This window comes from Dendrobates tinctorius, unplaced genomic scaffold, assembly GCF_039654945.1.
Source record: "Dendrobates tinctorius isolate UK_male_01 unplaced genomic scaffold, ASM3965494v1 ptg000104l, whole genome shotgun sequence".
In the NCBI taxonomy this organism is placed as follows: domain Eukaryota; kingdom Metazoa; phylum Chordata; class Amphibia; order Anura; family Dendrobatidae; genus Dendrobates; species Dendrobates tinctorius.
Genome location: NW_027361772.1, coordinates 18,542,159 through 18,561,467, shown reverse-complemented (window position 1 = coordinate 18,561,467; position 19,309 = coordinate 18,542,159). Strand labels below are relative to the sequence as shown.

The 19,309-nt window shown below is 44.3% G+C and overlaps 1 protein-coding gene across 7 annotated transcripts in view; it reads right to left on the bottom strand.

The window, feature by feature from the left end:
- PLAT (plasminogen activator, tissue type) overlaps positions 1-19,309 on the bottom strand; it is a 124,777-nt gene that overhangs the window by 2,189 nt on the left and 103,279 nt on the right. For all 7 annotated transcript variants that reach the window (XM_073588868.1, XM_073588865.1, XM_073588864.1 and 4 more), the window contains 10 exons: positions 18,743-18,874; positions 15,939-16,049; positions 15,441-15,615; positions 11,425-11,516; positions 10,060-10,231; positions 9,308-9,393; positions 9,032-9,227; positions 4,880-5,016; positions 1,457-1,597; positions 745-893 (listed from right to left, as the gene is read on the bottom strand). In XM_073588868.1, coding sequence (XP_073444969.1) covers positions 745-893; positions 1,457-1,597; positions 4,880-5,016; positions 9,032-9,227; positions 9,308-9,393; positions 10,060-10,231; positions 11,425-11,516; positions 15,441-15,615; positions 15,939-16,049; positions 18,743-18,874 — 1,391 coding nt within the window. The remainder of the gene's footprint in view (positions 1-744; positions 894-1,456; positions 1,598-4,879; positions 5,017-9,031; positions 9,228-9,307; positions 9,394-10,059; positions 10,232-11,424; positions 11,517-15,440; positions 15,616-15,938; positions 16,050-18,742; positions 18,875-19,309) is intronic.

Genomic DNA, 19,309 nt, shown 5'->3' with positions numbered 1-19,309 from the left:
TCAGACACATTTATAATAATGAAACAAAGACACATTTCCAGACACAACCCGCGGTCAGGTGTGGCGTTGTTCCTAGAAGAAAGCAACCATTTACAATTTTGATTTTCAAAATTCCATATCACTTTCTATATATTAAAAAAAATTAGAAATCTTGAAATTTTCAACTAGGCCTAATATTAGGCTCATACTTCCCGTTCTGTACAGGCGAGAGACAGGATTACAATGATAGTGATATAAAAAAAAAAAAAACATATCAAAAATATGTAAAATATATATTTAATATAAAACCCAGATTTAAACAATATTTCATTTTCGGATTAAACATTACTATTAAAACGTGAGTGTGAGACAGAGACTATAAGATGCCTATATTTAAATAAATTAGTGAAGCATAACACCTCTTACTATACAGCTGCCAGATCCAGTGTTTAGGGAGCTGTGTACAATGGTTCGTATCCAACTGGAGTGGACAGTAAGGCGGGATCTCAATGCTCCTCCCAAATGGCCTTTTCAGTTGTATGCCAGGCGCAGTGTACAACAGTCTAAACATTGATGTTGGCAGCTTAACTTTTTCCATGCTTCACGGCTGAGATGCTTGAAAACTGAAAATGTCAATAGCAAATATATCCCAGGCATTCAAGGATGTTGTAAGGGGACATATGGCCACTGTGGGATTATGGGATTTTCTTCCATTTTTGGAGTGTAAGTACTACTGAATGCTTTGAACTTTCCAAACGCACTCACCTGGCAGGCATCATCCTGGTTCATCGTGTCACCGGCGCACAACATATTTGCAGTCACCGTCCTGTCCGCCAGTTGTTCGGGGGTGCAGAGCTTGTCAGGATACAGCCTCACACGACCTTCTTTAAGTCGTTCGGACATGAATGGAGAATCTGAAGGAAGATGTGTGAAGAGATAGGATAATTGGTCAAGGTCATAGAAGACGCGGAGTACAATGACCTCTGACAGCTTACGTGGTGTCTGGTTATACTTTCGAATCCTCAGATTCCCATATTTGTCATATTAATTTGCATTCGACCAGTTATTGCAATACAAATTATACCAAATACGGTTGGAAAGGGTTGGTTGGATATGAAAAGTACATTTTTTTTCTAAATGCCAAATGTGATTCTTAAGCAAGAGATGGGGGGCGCTGTTTCATTGAAATGTATAGAAAATAGTCTCCACCCACTATGGTGAAAAGTGGTACTGCAATAACCAATATCTTAAAGATTTTGCGGTCAGCCTTTTATATTTTTCTATTATTTTATGTAGTTATATTATTTTATTTTTTATAATATCTTATTAGACTTTATAATCTATCATATGTTGGATCAATCTTCATACATTCCCTTTTAATGATTTAATAGCAGCCGTTCCATATATAGAGCGAGGCAATTGGGAGGCCTACAGAGGTTGTGCACTATGTTTCATTGCATTGATTTTTTTTCCTTACTATGTTCATGTTTCCCAAATCCTGAGATTTCACATTCTGTCCAGTCTGGCAGCATCTGGTCCCTGACGGGCATACATGCTGGTCGGGCGCTGTCAGTCTCCATAGAGCAGGATCCAGAAGAAGACTTGAGCTTTAGAAGAGCTGTAAAGCATCAGAAGATATATAACAAATATGTTACCAAACTATGCAATCATATATTAATATACTGAGGAGCAGACAGTCATCATAACCATGGACAAGACTGGTGCTGTTTCTGGGAGAAGGCAACCATATTTTTCTAAATCTTATACATACATAATTAAGCCCTTTAAAAATGACAAGACACTTGCCAAAAATTGTGACTTTTTTAACCTGATGTAAATGCCTCTGTTTTCTTGAATCCGGCGTTGTTTTTCTTTTGTTACTGCGCCTCTCCATTCCTGAGATGTTGACTCTTCTTCTCGGTATATAAATCTAGTCTTGTTAGTCAAGTGGGTGTGGTTCCAGGGGTGGACTGGCTATCTGGCAATTTTGGCAAATGCCAGAAGCGCTGGTCCGGCCGTGGACCACATTGCCTGTTACACTGTTGATAGTATCGGCACCCTCAGGACTCCAATACTATTAACAATTGTGAAGGAGCACAGAGCCTCAGCAGATCACGGGCTTCTGTTCTTCCTGTGGTCTGCCGGTGGCCACGCACACAGGGGACATCGGCGGTGTGATGACGTCACTGCATCGTGCCACCAGCATCCACTGCGAGATCGCATAGATGAGAAGAAGGAGGTTGCGGAGGATGAGGTATCTAGATTAGGTGAGTATAGGGATTTTTTGTTTTTGGGAGGCTATGGGGGACCGTCATACTATGTAGGGTGCTGTTTGGTTTGGGAGGACCATCATACTATATGGGGGGCTGTGGAGTGGACCACCATACTATATAGGGGGGCTATGGAGTGGACCATAATAATATATAGGGTGCTGTTGGGGGGACTGTTATACTATATGGGGGCTGTTGGAGAGACTATCATACTATATAGAGTGCTCTTGGGGGGCCACCGTACAATAATAGGAGCTGTTGGGAGGAAGCATCATACCATAAGGGGACTGTGGTTGGACCATCATACTCTATTGGGGCTCTGGGGGATTTTCATACTGTGTGGGGGGCTGTGAGGAGACAATCACACTGTGTAGGACGGTTGTGATAGATATTATACTATGCAGAGGTCTATGGAGTACATTATACTATGTAGGGGGCTGTGTTGACCTTCATACTATATGGAGGCTGTGGGATCCATCATACTGTATGGGGGACTTTGGTAGACATATTTTATATAGGGGTCTGTGGTGCACCTCATATTGTATATTGGAGGCTGCAGTGAATGCCATACTCTAATGGGGGGCTGTGGTGACCACCTTATTGTGTTTGGTATCATACTTTGTGTAGAGTTTGTTGGGCAGTCGTCATGAGAAAATAATCAGAGATCTGTACTGCCCCATTACATAACACTAAGCCAAGTGCTCTCCCATAAACACTCGGCCGTGTTATATGGCAGTGTGAACGAGGTCTTATGGAGGCACACTGGGGGGGATTCATTATCATTATAGGGGAAGCAAGGATACATTATAGTTATGAGAAAGCACGGGGGGGTTGCATTATTATAAGGATGTGCAGGGTAAGTGTGGCGCCCCTGAGGGTTCAGTCGCCACAGAGGTACTGCACCTCCTCCTGAGGTGTGGTACCCCACTAGCCAGGTAAGGTGGGAATGCCTGACCACGCTCCAACACCTGCATCCCACACAACATAGTAGTGTAGCAAAGCACCCTTTGGTGGCTCTCTGCTTGGAATACGAAGCGTGTTGGGAGGCGGGTGGAGTTTAGTTTGCACTAAAAGAGCGGGAAGAGGATACAGTAGGATTTAGTTAGTTAGTCACAGGAGTCTGACGAGGTCAGTCTGTGAAAGGAGATCCCCTGAGTGGGATGGATGAAGGAAGTGCTACAGCCGACCTCAGTGATCTGGGTCCGCTAGCACAAGAAAGGAACATTGATAGAAAGTCTGACTCTCCATAAGAAAGAAAGGATTGATACGGAACGTGAGGAGAATAAGAGAACAAGGACCAGGGTTAGAGGAGAACCCTTCCCAAGTTCTAAGCGCAAGGCCGGGGTCCGATCCCCGAGGTTGTATGGATACTAATGGTCCTGCAGCAGACACCGGAGGAATAGAAGTAGTGACCACTTTATTCCCACACAAGACGTGGGGGCACAACAGCAACAATAGTGAGCCGGGACTAGGTAGTAAGGAGTCCCCGAAGCAGGCTACAGCTGTCTGCTGTACAAGTAGAGTTCATAGGAACATCTGACAGGAGGAACTCCAGTGTAACTCAGTACTGGGAGTACTTCACTCAAAGGCGCTAAGAGGGAGACGTTCAGAAAAGGCACATATGTTGGCGGAGTGTTGGAAGGGAGTACTTCATCTTGCCTGGAAGTTGGCTGAGCTCCTGACTCGGAGGACACGACACGGATGCGGGCACCTGTACCACAACAGACTGTGAGTAAAGCTTTGGAACTACATACCCTGGTGTCCTCCACTTATTCCTGCGCCAGCCTGCCTGACACCGCTACATCCCTCCTGCTCCCGACACTACACCATCTAAGTGTCACTTCACCTACACTGCCCTGGGACTACAGCCCTGCCTGTGGGGAGCTATAACATCATTGCTGCACTACACCATCAGTCCCAGAGGATCTGTCTGCAGCGTCGGCTTAACAGTTGCCGAACACCACAGGTGGCGTCACGAATTGCTTATAAACTTTCACCACCATAAGCACACTGAAACAACCCCTTTTACAATGGAGCCCCAGGGCAACGGACCGGGTCACTGCTGCCGTGACAACCCCCGTTGAGAAGATCAACTGGCCCGGTACCGAGTACCCCACGGCCCTGGCGAGTGAGGGCGCTCCATAAGCATTATAAGGAGGAGTAGAGCTGATAATAACATGATACGGTCACTGTATGGCGGTAATATCAGTGCTCCTACAGAGGTTTTGGAATGATCAGTATGGCGGTATTATTATTGTTCAATCTTATATGGCGGTATTATTAGAAATATTGTAGTAAATGGTGATTTCCTCCGGACAGGGTTATATGTGAGGTTCGGAGGCCTGTGTGCTTTCTAATGCCAGGGCTGACTTTCAGTTCCAATCATTCCCTGCGTGGTTTTCAGCTCTTCTCTGTGGGCGTGTTCTCCAGAACCATGCCCAGTTATCTAACAAGACTAGATATAAAGATGGTGATCAAGAGGCCATATCTCAGGAGAGGAGCAGGAAAAAAACAACGCCGGATTCAGGAGAACAGCGGAATTTACACCAGATGAAAAACAATTACGGGAAGTGACAGGTTGCTTTTAAATATTGGGCATGAAAGTAAAAATTCTGAGAGTGTATACTCACCAATATCATTGTCAAAGGTGAAATCATCGAAGTGAGGGTGTATGTGCATTCGCTCCACTCTGAAGCTTTGCTCCTGCTCGCCTGGCGCAACCTGCATTGTCCTCCCCAGTTTTACCCGTAACCGATTTGGGGAGACCCTGTAAGGAGAAGCTGTCAGTGACCACGCCAACATCTACTAGGCATCATCCACGGTCAGACCCAACATCTACTCAGCATCATCCATGGTTAGACTCGACATCTACTCAACATCATCCATAGTCAGACCCAACATCTACTCGGCATCATCCACGGTCAGACCCGACATCTACTCGACATCATGCATGGCTAGACCTGACATTTACTCGGCATCATGCATGGTCAGACCCGACATCTACTCGTCATCATTCATGGTCAAACCCAACATCTTCTCTGCATCATCCATGGTCAGACCCAACATCTACCCGGCATCATTCATGGTCAGACCCGACATCTACTAGGAATCATTCATGGTCAGACCTGACATCTACTCGGTATCATCCATGGTCAAACCCGATATCTATTCGGCATCATTCATGGTCAGACCCCACATCTACTCGGCATCATCCATGGTCAGACTTGACATCTACTCGGCATCATCCATGGTCAGACCCGACATCAACTTGGCATCATCCATGGTCAGACCCGACATCTACTCAGCATCATTCATGGTCAGACCCGACATCTACTCGGCATCATCCATGGTCAGACCCGACATCCACGCAGCATCATCCATGGTCAGACCCAACATCCACGCGGCATCATTCATGGTCAGACCCCACATCTACTCTGCATCATCCATGGTCAGACTCGACACCATGGTCCGACCCGACATCTACTCGGCATCATTCATGGTCAGACCCGACATCTACTCGGCATCATCCATGGTCAGACCCGACATCTACGTGGCATCATTCATGGTCAGACCCCACATCTACTCGGCATCATCCATGGTCAGACCCCACATCTACTCGGCATCATCCATGGTCAGATCTGACATCTTCTCGGCATCATCCATGGTCAGACCTGACATCTACTCAGCAGCATCATTCATGGTCACACCCCACATCAACTCGGCATCATTCATGCTCAGACCCCACATATACTCGGCATCATTCATGGTCAGACCCGACATCTACTCAACATCATCCATGGTCAGACCCGACATCTACTCAACATCATCTATGGTCAGACCCGACATTTACTCGGCATCATACATGGTCAGACCCGACATCTACTTGGCATCATCCATGGTCAGACCTGACATCTACTCGGCATCATTCATGGTCAGACCCGACATCTACTCGGCATCATCCATGGTCAGACCCGACATCCACGCAGCATCATCCATGGTCAGACCTGACATCTACTCGGCATCATTCATGGTCAGACCCGACATCTACTCGGCATCATTCATGGTCAGACCCGACATCTACTCGGCATCATCCATGGTCAGACCCGACATCCACGCAGCATCATCCATGGTCAGACCTGACATCTACTCGGCATCATTCATGGTCAGACCCGACATCTACTTGGCATCATCCATGGTCAGACCTGACATCTACTCGGCATCATTCATGGGCAGACCCGACATCTACTCGGCATCATACATGGTCAGACCCGACATCTACTTGGCATCATCCATGGTCAGACCTGACATCTACTCGGCATCATTCATGGTCAGACCCGACATCTACTCGGCATCATCTATGGTCAGACCCAACATCCACGCGGCATCATTCATGGTCAGACCCCACATCTACTCTGCATCATCCATGGTCAGACTCGACACCATGGTCCGACACGACATCTACTCGGCATCATTCATGGTCAGACCCGACATCTACTTGGCATCATCCATGGTCAGACCCGACATCTACGCGGCATCATTCATGGTCAGACCCCACATCTACTCGGCATCATCCATGGTCAGACCCCACATCTACTCGGCATCATCCATGGTCAGATCTGACATCTCGGCATCATCCATGGTCAGACCTGACATCTACTCAGCATCATTCATGGTCACACCCCACATCAACTCGGCATCATTCATGCTCAGACCCCACATATACTCGGCATCATTCATGGTCAGACCCGACATCTATTCAACATCATCCATGGTCAGACCCGACATCTACTCAACATCATCTATGGTCAGACCCGACATTTACTCGGCATTATACATGGTCAGACCCGACATCTACTTGGCATCATCCATGGTCAGACCTGACATCTACTCGGCATCATTCATGGTCAGACCCGACATCTACTCGGCATCATCCATGGTCAGACATGACATCTACTCGGCATCAACCATGGTCAGACCCGACAACTACTCAACATCATCCATGGTCAGACCCGACATTTACTCGGCATCATACAGTCATGGCCAAAAGTATTGACACCCCTGCAATTCTGTCAGATAATATTCAGTTTCTTCTTGAAAATGATTGCAAACACAAATTCTTTGGTATTATTATCTTCAATTAATTTGTCTTAAATGAAAAAACACAAAAAGAATTGTCCTAAAGCCAAATTGGATATAATTCCACACCAAACATAAAAAAGAGGGTGGACAAAAGTATTGGCACTGTTCGAAAAATCATGTGATGCTTCTCTAATTTGTGTAATTAACAGCACCTGTAACTTACCTGTGGCACCTAACAGGTGTTGGCAATAACTAAATCACACTTGCAGCCAGTTGACATGGATTAAAGTTGACTCAACCTCTGTCCTGTGTCCTTGTGTGTACCACATTGAGCATGGAGAAAAGAAAGAAGACCAAAGAACTGTCTGAGGACTTGAGAAACCAAATTGTGAGGAAGCATGTGCAATCTCAAGGCTACAAGTCCATCTCCAAAGTCCTGAATGTTCCTGTGTCTACCGTGCGCAGTGTCATCAAGAAGTTTAAAGCCCATGGCACTGTGGCTAACCTCCCTAGATGTGGACGGAAAAGAAAAATTGACAAGAGATTTCAACGCAAGATTGTGCGGATGTTGGATAAAGAACCTCGACTAACATCCAAACAAGTTCAAGCTGCCTTGCAGTCCGAGGGTACAACGGTGTCAACCCGTACTATCCGTCGGCGTCTGAATGAAAAGGGACTGTATGGTAAGGAAGACTCCACTTCTTACCCCGAGACATAAAAAAGCCAGGCTGGAGTTTGCCAAAACTTACCTGAAAAAGCCTAAAACATTTTGGAAGAATGTTCTCTGGTCAGATGAGACAAAAGTAGAGCTTTTAGGGCAAAAGCATCAACATAGAGTTTACAGGAGAAAAAAGAGGCATTCAAAGAAAAGTACACGGTCCCTACAGTCAAACATGGCGGAGGTTCTCTGATGTTTTGGGGTTGCTTTGCTGCCTCTGGCACTGGACTGCTTGACCGTGTGCATGGCATTATGAAGTCAGAAGACTACCAACAAATTTTGCAGCATAATTTAGGGCCCAGTGTGAGAAAGCTGGGTCTCCCTCAGAGGTCATGGGTCTTCCAGCAGGACAATAACCCAAAACACACTTCAAAAAGCACTAGAAAATGGTTTGAGAGAAAGCACTGGAGACTTCTAAGGTGGCCAGCAATGAGTCCAGACCTGAATCCCATAGAACACCTGTGGAGAAATCTAAAAATGGCAGTTTAGAGAAGGCACCCTTCAAATATCAGGGACCTGGAGCAGTTTGCCAAAGAAGAATGGTCTAAAATTCCAGCAGAGCATTGTAAGAAACTCATTGATGGTTACCGGATGCGGTTGGTCGCAGTTATTTTGGCTAAAGGTTGTGCAACCAAGTATTAGGCTGAGGGTGCCAATACTTTTGTCCGGCCCATTTTTGGAGTTTTGTGTAAAATGATCAATGTTTTGCTTTTTGCTTCATTCTCTTTTGTGTTTTTTTCATTTAAGACAAATTAAATGAAGATAATAATACCAAAGAATTTGTGTTTGCAATCATTTTCAGGAAGAAACTATTATCTGACAGAATTGCAGGGGTGTCAATACTTTTGGCCACGACTGTACATGGTCAGACCCGACATCTACTTGGCATCATCCATGGTCAGACCTGACATCTACTCGGCATCATCCATGGTCAGACTCGACATCTACTCGTCATCATCCATGGTCAGACATACAAATGACTCACTCTTCATGGAAGCAATGGGCGGCCGTCACCACCCAGCAGGTATTTATGAGCGTTCCTCCGCAACGAAAATACTCTGCTGTACCCCTGGAGATGCGAAAGATGGCCGCTGTCCATGGGTGGGAGCTTATATGTGTGGCTCTACCCCCGGCGATCTTAAAGCGAGGCATTAGCTGAGGTCGTCGGATTCCACAAGTTTCTGTTAGAAAAGAAAAAAACACTTTAGACGACTATTTCTTTCCTGCGTTCCTGGTTGAGAAATCATTCAATGTCACTTACGGCATCGGGGGACGTCGCAGAACTCCCAGGACGTTTCGGTGCCGTTCATCACATGACACCAAGGCCGGATGTCATTGTCCGGATTCCTGCAAAATAAACAGCTTTAGAAATCTATATATTAAAGGGGTAGTCTCATCTCCAAGATCCTATCCCAATATGTAGTAGCTGTAAAATAATAATAGAATACCTCAAATTAGATATGTAGTATAGTTCTTGTGATTAGCTATGTGGCCAACACCATGTGAAGTGCATAGCAGTAGCTTAGGCATTCATGGTTATGACCATTCATATAGTGACAGTTAGCTGTTAGAGGTCGTAACCATGGATGACTAAGCTACTATAATGAGGAAAGAGACATAGTGAATCAGAAGAACTATACTACATTTCTAACTGGACGTATTTGCTAATATTATCATTATTTCACCAATGTATAGGATCTTGGAGATGGGAATACCCCTTTAAGTCTGTCGATGTCAATATGTCTAAGTGCTGCCGAGTATGTGAGCGCTACAGCTACATACATAACTGGAGAACGGGAACGCCAATGTCAATTTAGTTATACATTTCCAGGAGGAATAACTGAGGAACGACACAACGCAGAGTTGGAAGAAACGACATTCCACAATTTCTGTTTTATGTGGAAAATGCAGCCAATAGGGACCCTCAGAGTGACATAAGGGGGTGCCGGTCACAAAATAGAGCAGAACACGCTTCATATATGAGATACCTGATTTTCAAGCATTAAATCTCACCTGCAGTAGTTGTGGCTCCCCAGCCGCAGTTGGCGGGCACTACCTTTCCAGGCACTAAACTGCTTTTTCTTTAGAACAGGTGAGTCCCATCGTAGGCAGCTGGCACCAGATAGGGTGGTACTCCACGATCCCCCATATGTGGTCCCTCGCTCAGAGTAACAGTCTGTTGTGTCTGTTCAGGAGGAATGTCATTATTATATATTGGACGCTCCACTGCAGCTCTATCAGTCATTAGTCATTCATCTGTCTGTCTGTCTGCGCAGTCGTCACGTCATGGTGCAGAAAGACCAGATGGAAAATACAGTGTATATATATATATATATATATATATATATATATACACACACTTTTTTTTAATATATATACCACTTATGACCACTAGGTGGAGACAAAATAAAAGAATTCTGTGACCTTCAGATGACTTCCATGGCAGATTATTCAAGAACGATCATTATAGGTGCAGAATACATGGCAATACAATATCCCAACACTTCTTGGCTTTTCGCCTTTGGGGATAATTTTTTTAATTTAAATGCCAGTAATTGGGGCTAAAAATCATTTTTGCAATTGGGTTTATTTAAAAATGTTGCACTGTTTGCCTTCTATAGCCTCAGTGATACTGCAGAACGAGTTAACTGAGAATCCACCAGTGAGCTTATTTCGACTGTCTGGGGGTGTTTGTATAGCTTTTTTTTCTGACTGTAAGTCAGCTCGATATGATGGTCTGATGGGGATACTATAAAGGGCACACAGTTGGCAGGGGCACTGTTAAAGATTTTGCATTGGGCCCCATGAGGACTCCTCCACCTTTGTGAATTTTTTTTTTACTTGATTGCAGGTATTTGGGGGCCAAAATGTTTTGCAACTGGCTTGTATTAAAAACGTTGCACCATTTGCATTCTTTAGCCTCCTATTGCTGGCTGCAGAATGAGTGAACTGAGTATCCATCAGTGAGCTTATTCTGATGGAGAGTGTGTAACCCTTTATTGTTTCTGTCTTTTTCTGAGCTCCTCTCCGCTGATTTCTGACCACAGATCACATCAAAATTGAATGTGCAGGTTAACATTGAATGTAAAAACCAAATGGTGCAACATTTTTAACGTAATCCAATTGCAAAAAAAATATTTTTTTAGCTATTTCTTAAGTAAAAAAAAATTGTCCCCAAAGCTGGACGTCTCCTTTAAGTGATGCCTGTGTGTATTCCTGCAAGTAATAACGGTGTATGCAGTAATTAGATGGCGGTAATATTTCCATCACTACGTGTGATTTATGTCCATAAATGCTGGAGGATGTCATTGTACTCCTGTGAGTGGCTTCCTGCGGTCTGACAATGGCCGTTCTCCAGGGTGTGCTGTTGGCACTCACTTTTCCGGCAGGCTGGCACGCTGCAGTAATCCCAGATGTACTTCCCATTCTTAAATATGTAACACCAGGGATGTTTATCGCCATCTGGATTCCTGTAAGATAATATATAGCTGTAATCTCGGTGCAACAGGAGTTCATTCACTCTATAGATCATAGAAATATCTCATTGCTGGACCTCCACTAAAATGATTTCCTTCCTCGGAACTGACAACCCGAATTTACAGCCTCATAAACATATTGAGGTTGTCAGCTCAGGTCAGGAGACTGACGGTCAGTACAGGTACTCAGGTCCAAATATGGACTGTGAAGTACGAGTGTCTGAACCCGGCCTAGATGTCCTGGATGTCCATCACTGGTCTAATACAGATTATTGTCCACGTCACGTAAGTTCTTATGAAATGACAGCAAGCAGAGATCTTGAATATGGTACGAGATTGCTATAGAAAGTAGTGAGGCATACACTGGTGTGTCCATCTCATGGCCAAGAGTAACATAGTAACATAGTTATTAAGGTTGAAGGAAGACTTTAAGTCCATCTAGTTCAACCCATATCCTATCCTAACTTGCCCTAACATGTTGATCCAGAGGAAGGCAAAAAAAACCCATTTGGCAAACAGTAAGCTTCACATTGGGGAAAAAATTCCTTCCCGACTCCACATACGGCAATCAGACTAGCTCCCTGGATCAACGCAATATCAAGGAAACTAGTGTATATACCCTGTAATATTATACTTTTCAAGAAAGGCATCCAGTCCCCTCTTAAATTTTTTTTTCCCCCTTGTCCCCGTCACAGGTCTAAGGCCGGAGTCACACTAGCGAATAAATCGGACGAATGCAATGCGATAAAAAATCGCATTGCATTCGTCCCAATGTTATTCTATGGGGCAGCTCACATCATGCGTTTTTTTATCGGATCCGTTCCTCGGACTGAGACAATCGCAGCATGCGATCTCGCGAGTTTTCACCGACGCCATTTTGGATCCCGACGTCGTCCTCGCCGGCGACATGTTCTTGCGGCGACGCCATCTTGAGTATCGCGGAATTTCGCCGATCCAAAATCCATTTTGGATCCCGACGGCATCCACGCTGGCGACATAAAAAGTATGAGGAAGTCCAATCAATTAATAGCATTCCAGCAAGGGATGGAATGCTATTAATTGATTGGAGTTCCTCATACTTTTTATGACATAATGGATTAATAAAGAAGAAGTTTTTACAAATCTGGTGAACTTTCATCCTTTTGCTGGATCCCAATTTTCTCATATTTCTATATATATATATATATATGCATTCTATGTGTCTATATCTATTTTTTCATTTATGTTTGAAAACCTGTCATTGGGCTCCATTATATGTCCATTTTGCAAGCCTGCGAGAAATTCTCGGCAGACGGATGTTAAACGGATGCTTAGATGCGATTAAAATCGCATCATCACACGAAATTCGGCTGACTGACGGATCCCTGGTGAAGAAACCTTTGTGCGATTTCGGTCCCACAAAATTGGCCTGATTTTTTTATCGTTTAGTGTGACTCCAGCCTAAGAGTAAAAAGATCATTAGAAAGGTCTTTGTACTGTCCCCGCATATATTTAAGAGTAAGCCATACACTGGTGCATCCATCTCATGGCCAAGAGCGAGCCATACACCGGTGTGTCCATCTCATGGCCAAGAGCGAGCCATACACCGGTGCATCCATCTCATGGCCAAGAGCGAGCCATACACCGGTGTGTCCATCTCATGGCCAAGAGCGAACCATACACCGGTGCATCCATCTCATGGCCAAGAGCGAGCCATACACCGGTGTGTCCATCTCATGGCCAAGAGCGAGCCATACACCGGTGCATCCATCTCATGGCCAAGAGCGAGCCATACACCGGTGCATCCATCTCATGGCCAAGAGCGAGCCATACACCGGCGTGTCCATCTCATGGCCAAGAGCGAGCCATACACCGGCGTGTCCATCTCATGGCCAAGAGCGAGCCATACACCGGTGCGTCCATCTCATGGCCAAGAGCGAGCCATACACCGGTGCATCCATCTCATGGCCAAGAGCGAGCCATACACCGGTGCATCCATCTCATGGCCAAGAGCGAGCCATACACCGGTGCATCCATCTCATGGCCAAGAGCGAGCCATACACCGGTGCATCCATCTCATGGCCAAGATAGGTTATCATCCATTGGAAATTGATAGAAGAAATCCTATTGATTGACAGCAAGCAAAGATCTAGAAAAATGATTTGTCAGGCTATAATGTAAATGATGCTGTTGAGAAATAATGTAGAAGAAGTAAGACAGAAGGAGAGGAAAATGGAAGAAAGGTGGGAAATGAGACAACAGTGATGAAGAAAGGAATAAATGAGGCTAAGCAGAGGAAGGAAGGGAGAAGGAAGGATGTTAATGAAGTAAGGGAGAGGATGGAGTAAAAGAGAAGAAGATGAAGGAATGGAGAAGGAACGAAAGAGAAGAAAAGAGAAGAAGAAATAAAAGAGGGGGAGAAGAAGGAAGGATGGTATAGAAGTAAGGGAGAGGAATAAAAGGGAAAGAAGATGAAAGAATGAGGGAGAATAAGGAAGGGAGGGGGAGGAAAGGCAAAGAAGGAGGAGAGGGCGAAGAAGGAAGGAAGAAGGGAGAAGAAATAAAAGAGGCATAGGAGAGGAAGGAAGAGGGTAAAAGGAAGGGAGAGGAAGGAATAAAAGGGGAGGCAGAGGAAGGATGGTAAGGAATAAAAGAGGCATTATAGAGGAAGGAAGGAGAGGAAGAGGGAAGAACAAAAGAGGAAGGAAGAGGAAATGAGAAAAGAGAGAAAGGAAGAGAGGGATGAGAAGGAAGGGAAGAGAAGAAGGAAGGGAGAGTAAGGAATAAAAGAAGGTGCAAGAAGAAGTAGAGAAAGGAAGAAATAACATAATAAGTAAGAAGAAGGAAGAAAAGAGAAAGGAAGAGGAAGTAAGAAAAAAGAGCAAGAAAGAGGAAGGACTAAAAGAGGAAGGCAGAGAGAAAGGAAAGATTTAATTGTGCTGGGAGGACTCATAGGCGGCAGTGGTATTGATACAAGTATATATGTGGAGCAGATTTCCATCTCCCTATTTGCTACTTCTGCAATCTAGTTTTTTCTAAGAAGTGGCAGTACCAGAAACAACCTAAGGACAAAAGTGGCGCTGTGGCTTTATCAAAAACAGCTTTTATTCTATCCTGTGCTGTTTATGGATCCCCATACAGAGAGGGCTTATGACATAATAATGGCCTCATAAGTTTTACGACTTATAGCCGTATTTTCTAGGCGGTGCAGTTGAAGTAACCGCCACTTTGAGTGCAGGATCCCTACAGCAATTTTCCAGTTAATGTTAAAAGCGTTATCACTGTAATTATAAAACATTTCTGCCACTTTCTTATACTTAGTATTTCAGTTCCCCACAATTTTACAAGAACTCTGCTTGCTGTCATAGAATGGTAATGCCGTCAGACATGTTCCTGTCGTGCAGACATCTCGTGAACCTCTGAACAGCAAAAATTTGAATTCACCCTGCTACTTGTAACAGAAGAGCTTGCAATCTAATGCTTCCGCAAATGCACCCACATGCCAGGGAACTACTGACATGTAGGTGAAAACTGGAGTGTTTGAAAGAAATCACCAAAAAAATTAGTAAAAATTTGGAAAAGTTCATTAATTAGATTTTTTTTTTTTTACCAAAACCAGCGCCACTCTTGTCCAAAGGCCTTGTCTGGCATTGCAGCTCAGTCTCATGCAACTGAATATAACTGAGCTGTAATACCATGCAGGGCCTATGCACAAAAGTGGCGCTGTTTCCAGAAGAAAGCAGTTATTCCCTATAAAAATAAACAATCCCTTTAATTGTACAGTATGTGTGTGTGTGTAATAGAAGTGGCGGATGGGGCGGTATTTTTGTAGGGGGGGGCAAATGACAGGACTTCTCTAAGGTCAAAATTTCGGTATCAGTGTTTCTATACCAGTAGTGGGCGCTATACACATAGCTCACGCCACGGTGCCGCTGTTACCTGCAATGGTTGTGGTTTCCTATGCCGAGCTGTTGCGCGTCACGGTGTTGAGCGTTGTACGGTTTCTGATTAAGCCCCTGGGATTTCCAGTTCACACACACTTGTCCGCTGTATGTCCGGCTGTGGTTTCCTCGGTAGGACTCTCCTGAGCCCTCGTAGCAGGAAGCCGAATTATCTGCACAGTGATAATCAGATACTAAATATGACATAATTACTATAAAGAGGTACTCTACCTCAATTATATATGTCAAAGGGATGGAGGCCAATATATCCCCCATAACCGTGCCAGATTTTACCACCGCAGTGTTTTTTCCCTCCATTGGAACAAGTGTCCACAGACTCCACACCCTTGTTAGCAGTTACATAGTAGGTGGGGGGTCCTGAACCAATTTCCCTACTAAGTAGCAACTAAGCTGGCCCCCTCTCCCATATACAGTGCACCCTGTCCATATTATAGCCTCATAATATGCAGCACAACCTGGTGCACCCTCCACATACCTATCTCACAGTGCTCTCCAGTGAATCTGCTGAGGCAGTTACACAGGTAATTTGGGGAGTACAGCGCCTGCAGACATCGTCCTCCGTTGTAACACATGGTCTCTGTACAATCTGTTGAAAACAGCATGAGAGAGAATAAACTTTATGATCTGTCCCGAGCCCATCCAGCAATGATGGACAAAACCTCCCCACTCATCTTTGAAGGTGTTCGTGCTAACCAAAGTCGAAATTTAAGCTGCAACCACTAGATTCCTAGAGATCGTCCCCCAAGATGCCTAAAAGTTGTTACTTTGGGGAGGAATTTGCATTAACCACACATTTTTTGGCTCATGAGATTGCCCTGGTGCAATTGAGACAACCTCAATTGGATGTTCTTTAGTACACCTATTTTTCTACTTTTTCATCTGTGACATCCATTTTGTCAACTTTTTCATCTGCAGAACCCCTTTTTTTATGATATTATTATTTATTATTATAGTACCATTTATTCCATGGCGCTTTACATGTGAAAAGGGGTATACAATATAAAAAACAAGTACAATAATCTTTAACAAAAAAAGTCACCGACTGGTACAGGAGGAGAGAGGACCCTGCCCACGAGGGCTCACAATCTACAAGGGATGGGTGAGGATACAGTAGGCGAGGGGAAAGCTGGTCGTGCAGCGGTTTGGTGGATCGGCAGGTTGTAGGCTTGTCGGAAGAGATAGGTCTTCAGGTTCCTTTTGAAGGTTTCCATGGTAGGCGAGAGTCTGATATGTTGGGGTAGAGAGTTCCAGAGTAGGGGGATGCGCGGGAGGAATCTTGTATGCGATTGTGGGAAGAGGAGATAAGAGGGCAGTAAAGAAGGAGATTGGAGGTTACATGCAGGTAAGTACTGGGAGACGAGGTCACAGATGTATGGAGGAGACAGGCTGTGGATGGCTTTGTATGTCATGGTTAGAGTTTTGAACTGGAGTCTTTGGGTAATGGGGAGCCAGTGCAGGGATTGACAGAGAGGAGAGGCCGGAGAATAGCGGGGGACAGGTGGATTAGTCTGGCAGCAGAGTTTAGGATAGATTGGAGGGATGAGAGAGTGTTATTTGAAGGGACACAGAGCAGGAGGTTGCAGTGGTCAAGGCGGGAGATGATGAGGGCATGCACTAGTGTTAATCTTTTAAGGTCTTTGGTGCACCCATTTTTTTTACTTTTTCGTCTGTGACACCCATTTTTTCGACTTTTTTTAATCTGTGATACCCATTTATCAACTTTTTACTTTGTGACGCTCATTTTTTTCACCACTGAACTGCAGACCAATCTAGTAGTTGAAGTAGGAAGAAGAAGCTGCTGGTGTGAAGCTTGCCTAGTATTGTACAAATTTGCTTTTTGTGGGGCTGATCTGCAATGCCTACGAGGAGCACTATTTCAAACAAAAAAAGATTGGAGAAATCTTTCCAATCTCAAATGGACGTTCTTTAGCACACTTATGGTTTTCTGCTTTTTCATCTGTGACACCTATTTTCTTTTTACTTTTTCATCTGTGACAACCATTTTTTTCAACTTTTCATTTGAAGCCTTCATTTTTTTACACTAATTAATGATATAATTGTGTTAAACTTTATAGGTCTTTAGTGCACCCAATGATGTTTACTTTGCCACCTGTGACTCCCATTTTTTTCTGCTTTTTTTTTTTTATCTGTGACACCCATTGTTTCAACTTTTAAATTTTTGACACCAGTTTTCTGTCCACTGAACTGCAGACCGATTTAGTGATTGATGTATGAAGAAGCAGCTGGCAATGTGAAGCTTGCAAGTATTGCGCTTATTTGCTTTTTTAGGGCTGATCCGCCTATGAGGGGCGCTATTTCTAGTGAAAAAAAAAGCGAAAATTCTTTCCAATCTTGATTGGAGACCACGGACTGTGACAGACACTAAGGCTATGTGCACACGTTCGGAAATGCTGCGGAAATGTCCGCAACTCCCGCCGCGGGTAAAACACATTCGCATTCCAAGCGATTTGAAGCATCACTTGGAAATGTGATTGACAGGTTGGTCACACTTGTCAAACATAGTGCTTGACAAGTGTGACCAACTTTTTACTATTGATGCTGCCTATGCAGCATCAATAGTAAAAGATAGGATGTTAAAAATAATAAAAAAAATTAAAAAGTATTGTTATTCTCACCTTGCGACGGCCCTCAATCTGCTCTGCGGCGCTTCCTGCATCTTCCGGTCCCAGTAATGCTTTACACGAAGGACCTGAGATGACGTCACGCTCATTCGCGCAAAGCATTACTGGGACCGGAAGATACCGGGAGCGTGGTGAGAGGCGGGAAGGACTTCGGGGGCCGCCGGAGGGTGATTGTATCTCTATTTTTTATTTTTATTCTATTTTTTACAGTATTATGGTACCCAGAGCCCAGAGGAGAGTCTGTTATTCTCCAGACCCTGGGTACCATCCGCACATGAAGCGCTCACTTTACGCATGGTGGGCATAGCCACATGTGTAAAGTGAGCGTTTCAATGCAATCCTATGGGTGCTGAATCACTGCGATTCCGCAAAAAGAATGAACATGCTGCGGATTTTTCTGCAATGCGATTCCGCAGCGGAAAAATCCGCAGCATAAGCACAGCATTGCGGAATCCCATAGGATTGCATGGGATGCGTTTTCGAGGCGATTGTGCAGCGGAAAAACCCTGCAAAAATGCACAAAAAACGCAACGTGTGCACACAGCCTAAATGTCAAAGCATCAGAAAGGTTTATCCAGCACACCATGCAAATGTTGCACAGGTCAGATATGAACCCATGACCCACGTAGCTTCTTACCCTTGAATGGCACACTGTGACACCTGCTCCTTCCCTCCTCACAGCGACAGAACTCAATCCTTCGACCGGCGGGACGTAGCCAGGTGTCTCCAGCAGCGTACAGTCTTCCCGAGGGTCTCTCCATGCACAGAGCTGTAGAGAAATAAAAATTAGCTGAGTGACCATTACCTTGAAGGATTAATCCAAGTGGTCCCTTTAAGATTTCCTTACCACTGTCTTGTTCTATTAGCAGTTCATTCATGATTTTAGTGGGATTCCAATAATAGAATTATATACCGAAATTGTGTTTTTTCTGTCAGTGGTAGTTCCACCAAAAGTAAGATAACAAGGCTTATTGGTGCTGGAACGTATAATATTCGCTATGCTAATTAGCCAGTAATACTTTTTCATCTATGACACTCATTATTTCTACTTTTCCATTTTTTCTCACTATTTACTAATATAACCATGGTTTTTTTTTGAGAGTCTTTAGTTTATCCATTTTTTTCTACTTTTTTCATCTGTGACACCTATTTTTTCTACTTTTTTACTTTGCAACACTCCTTTTTTCAACTTTTTCATATATAG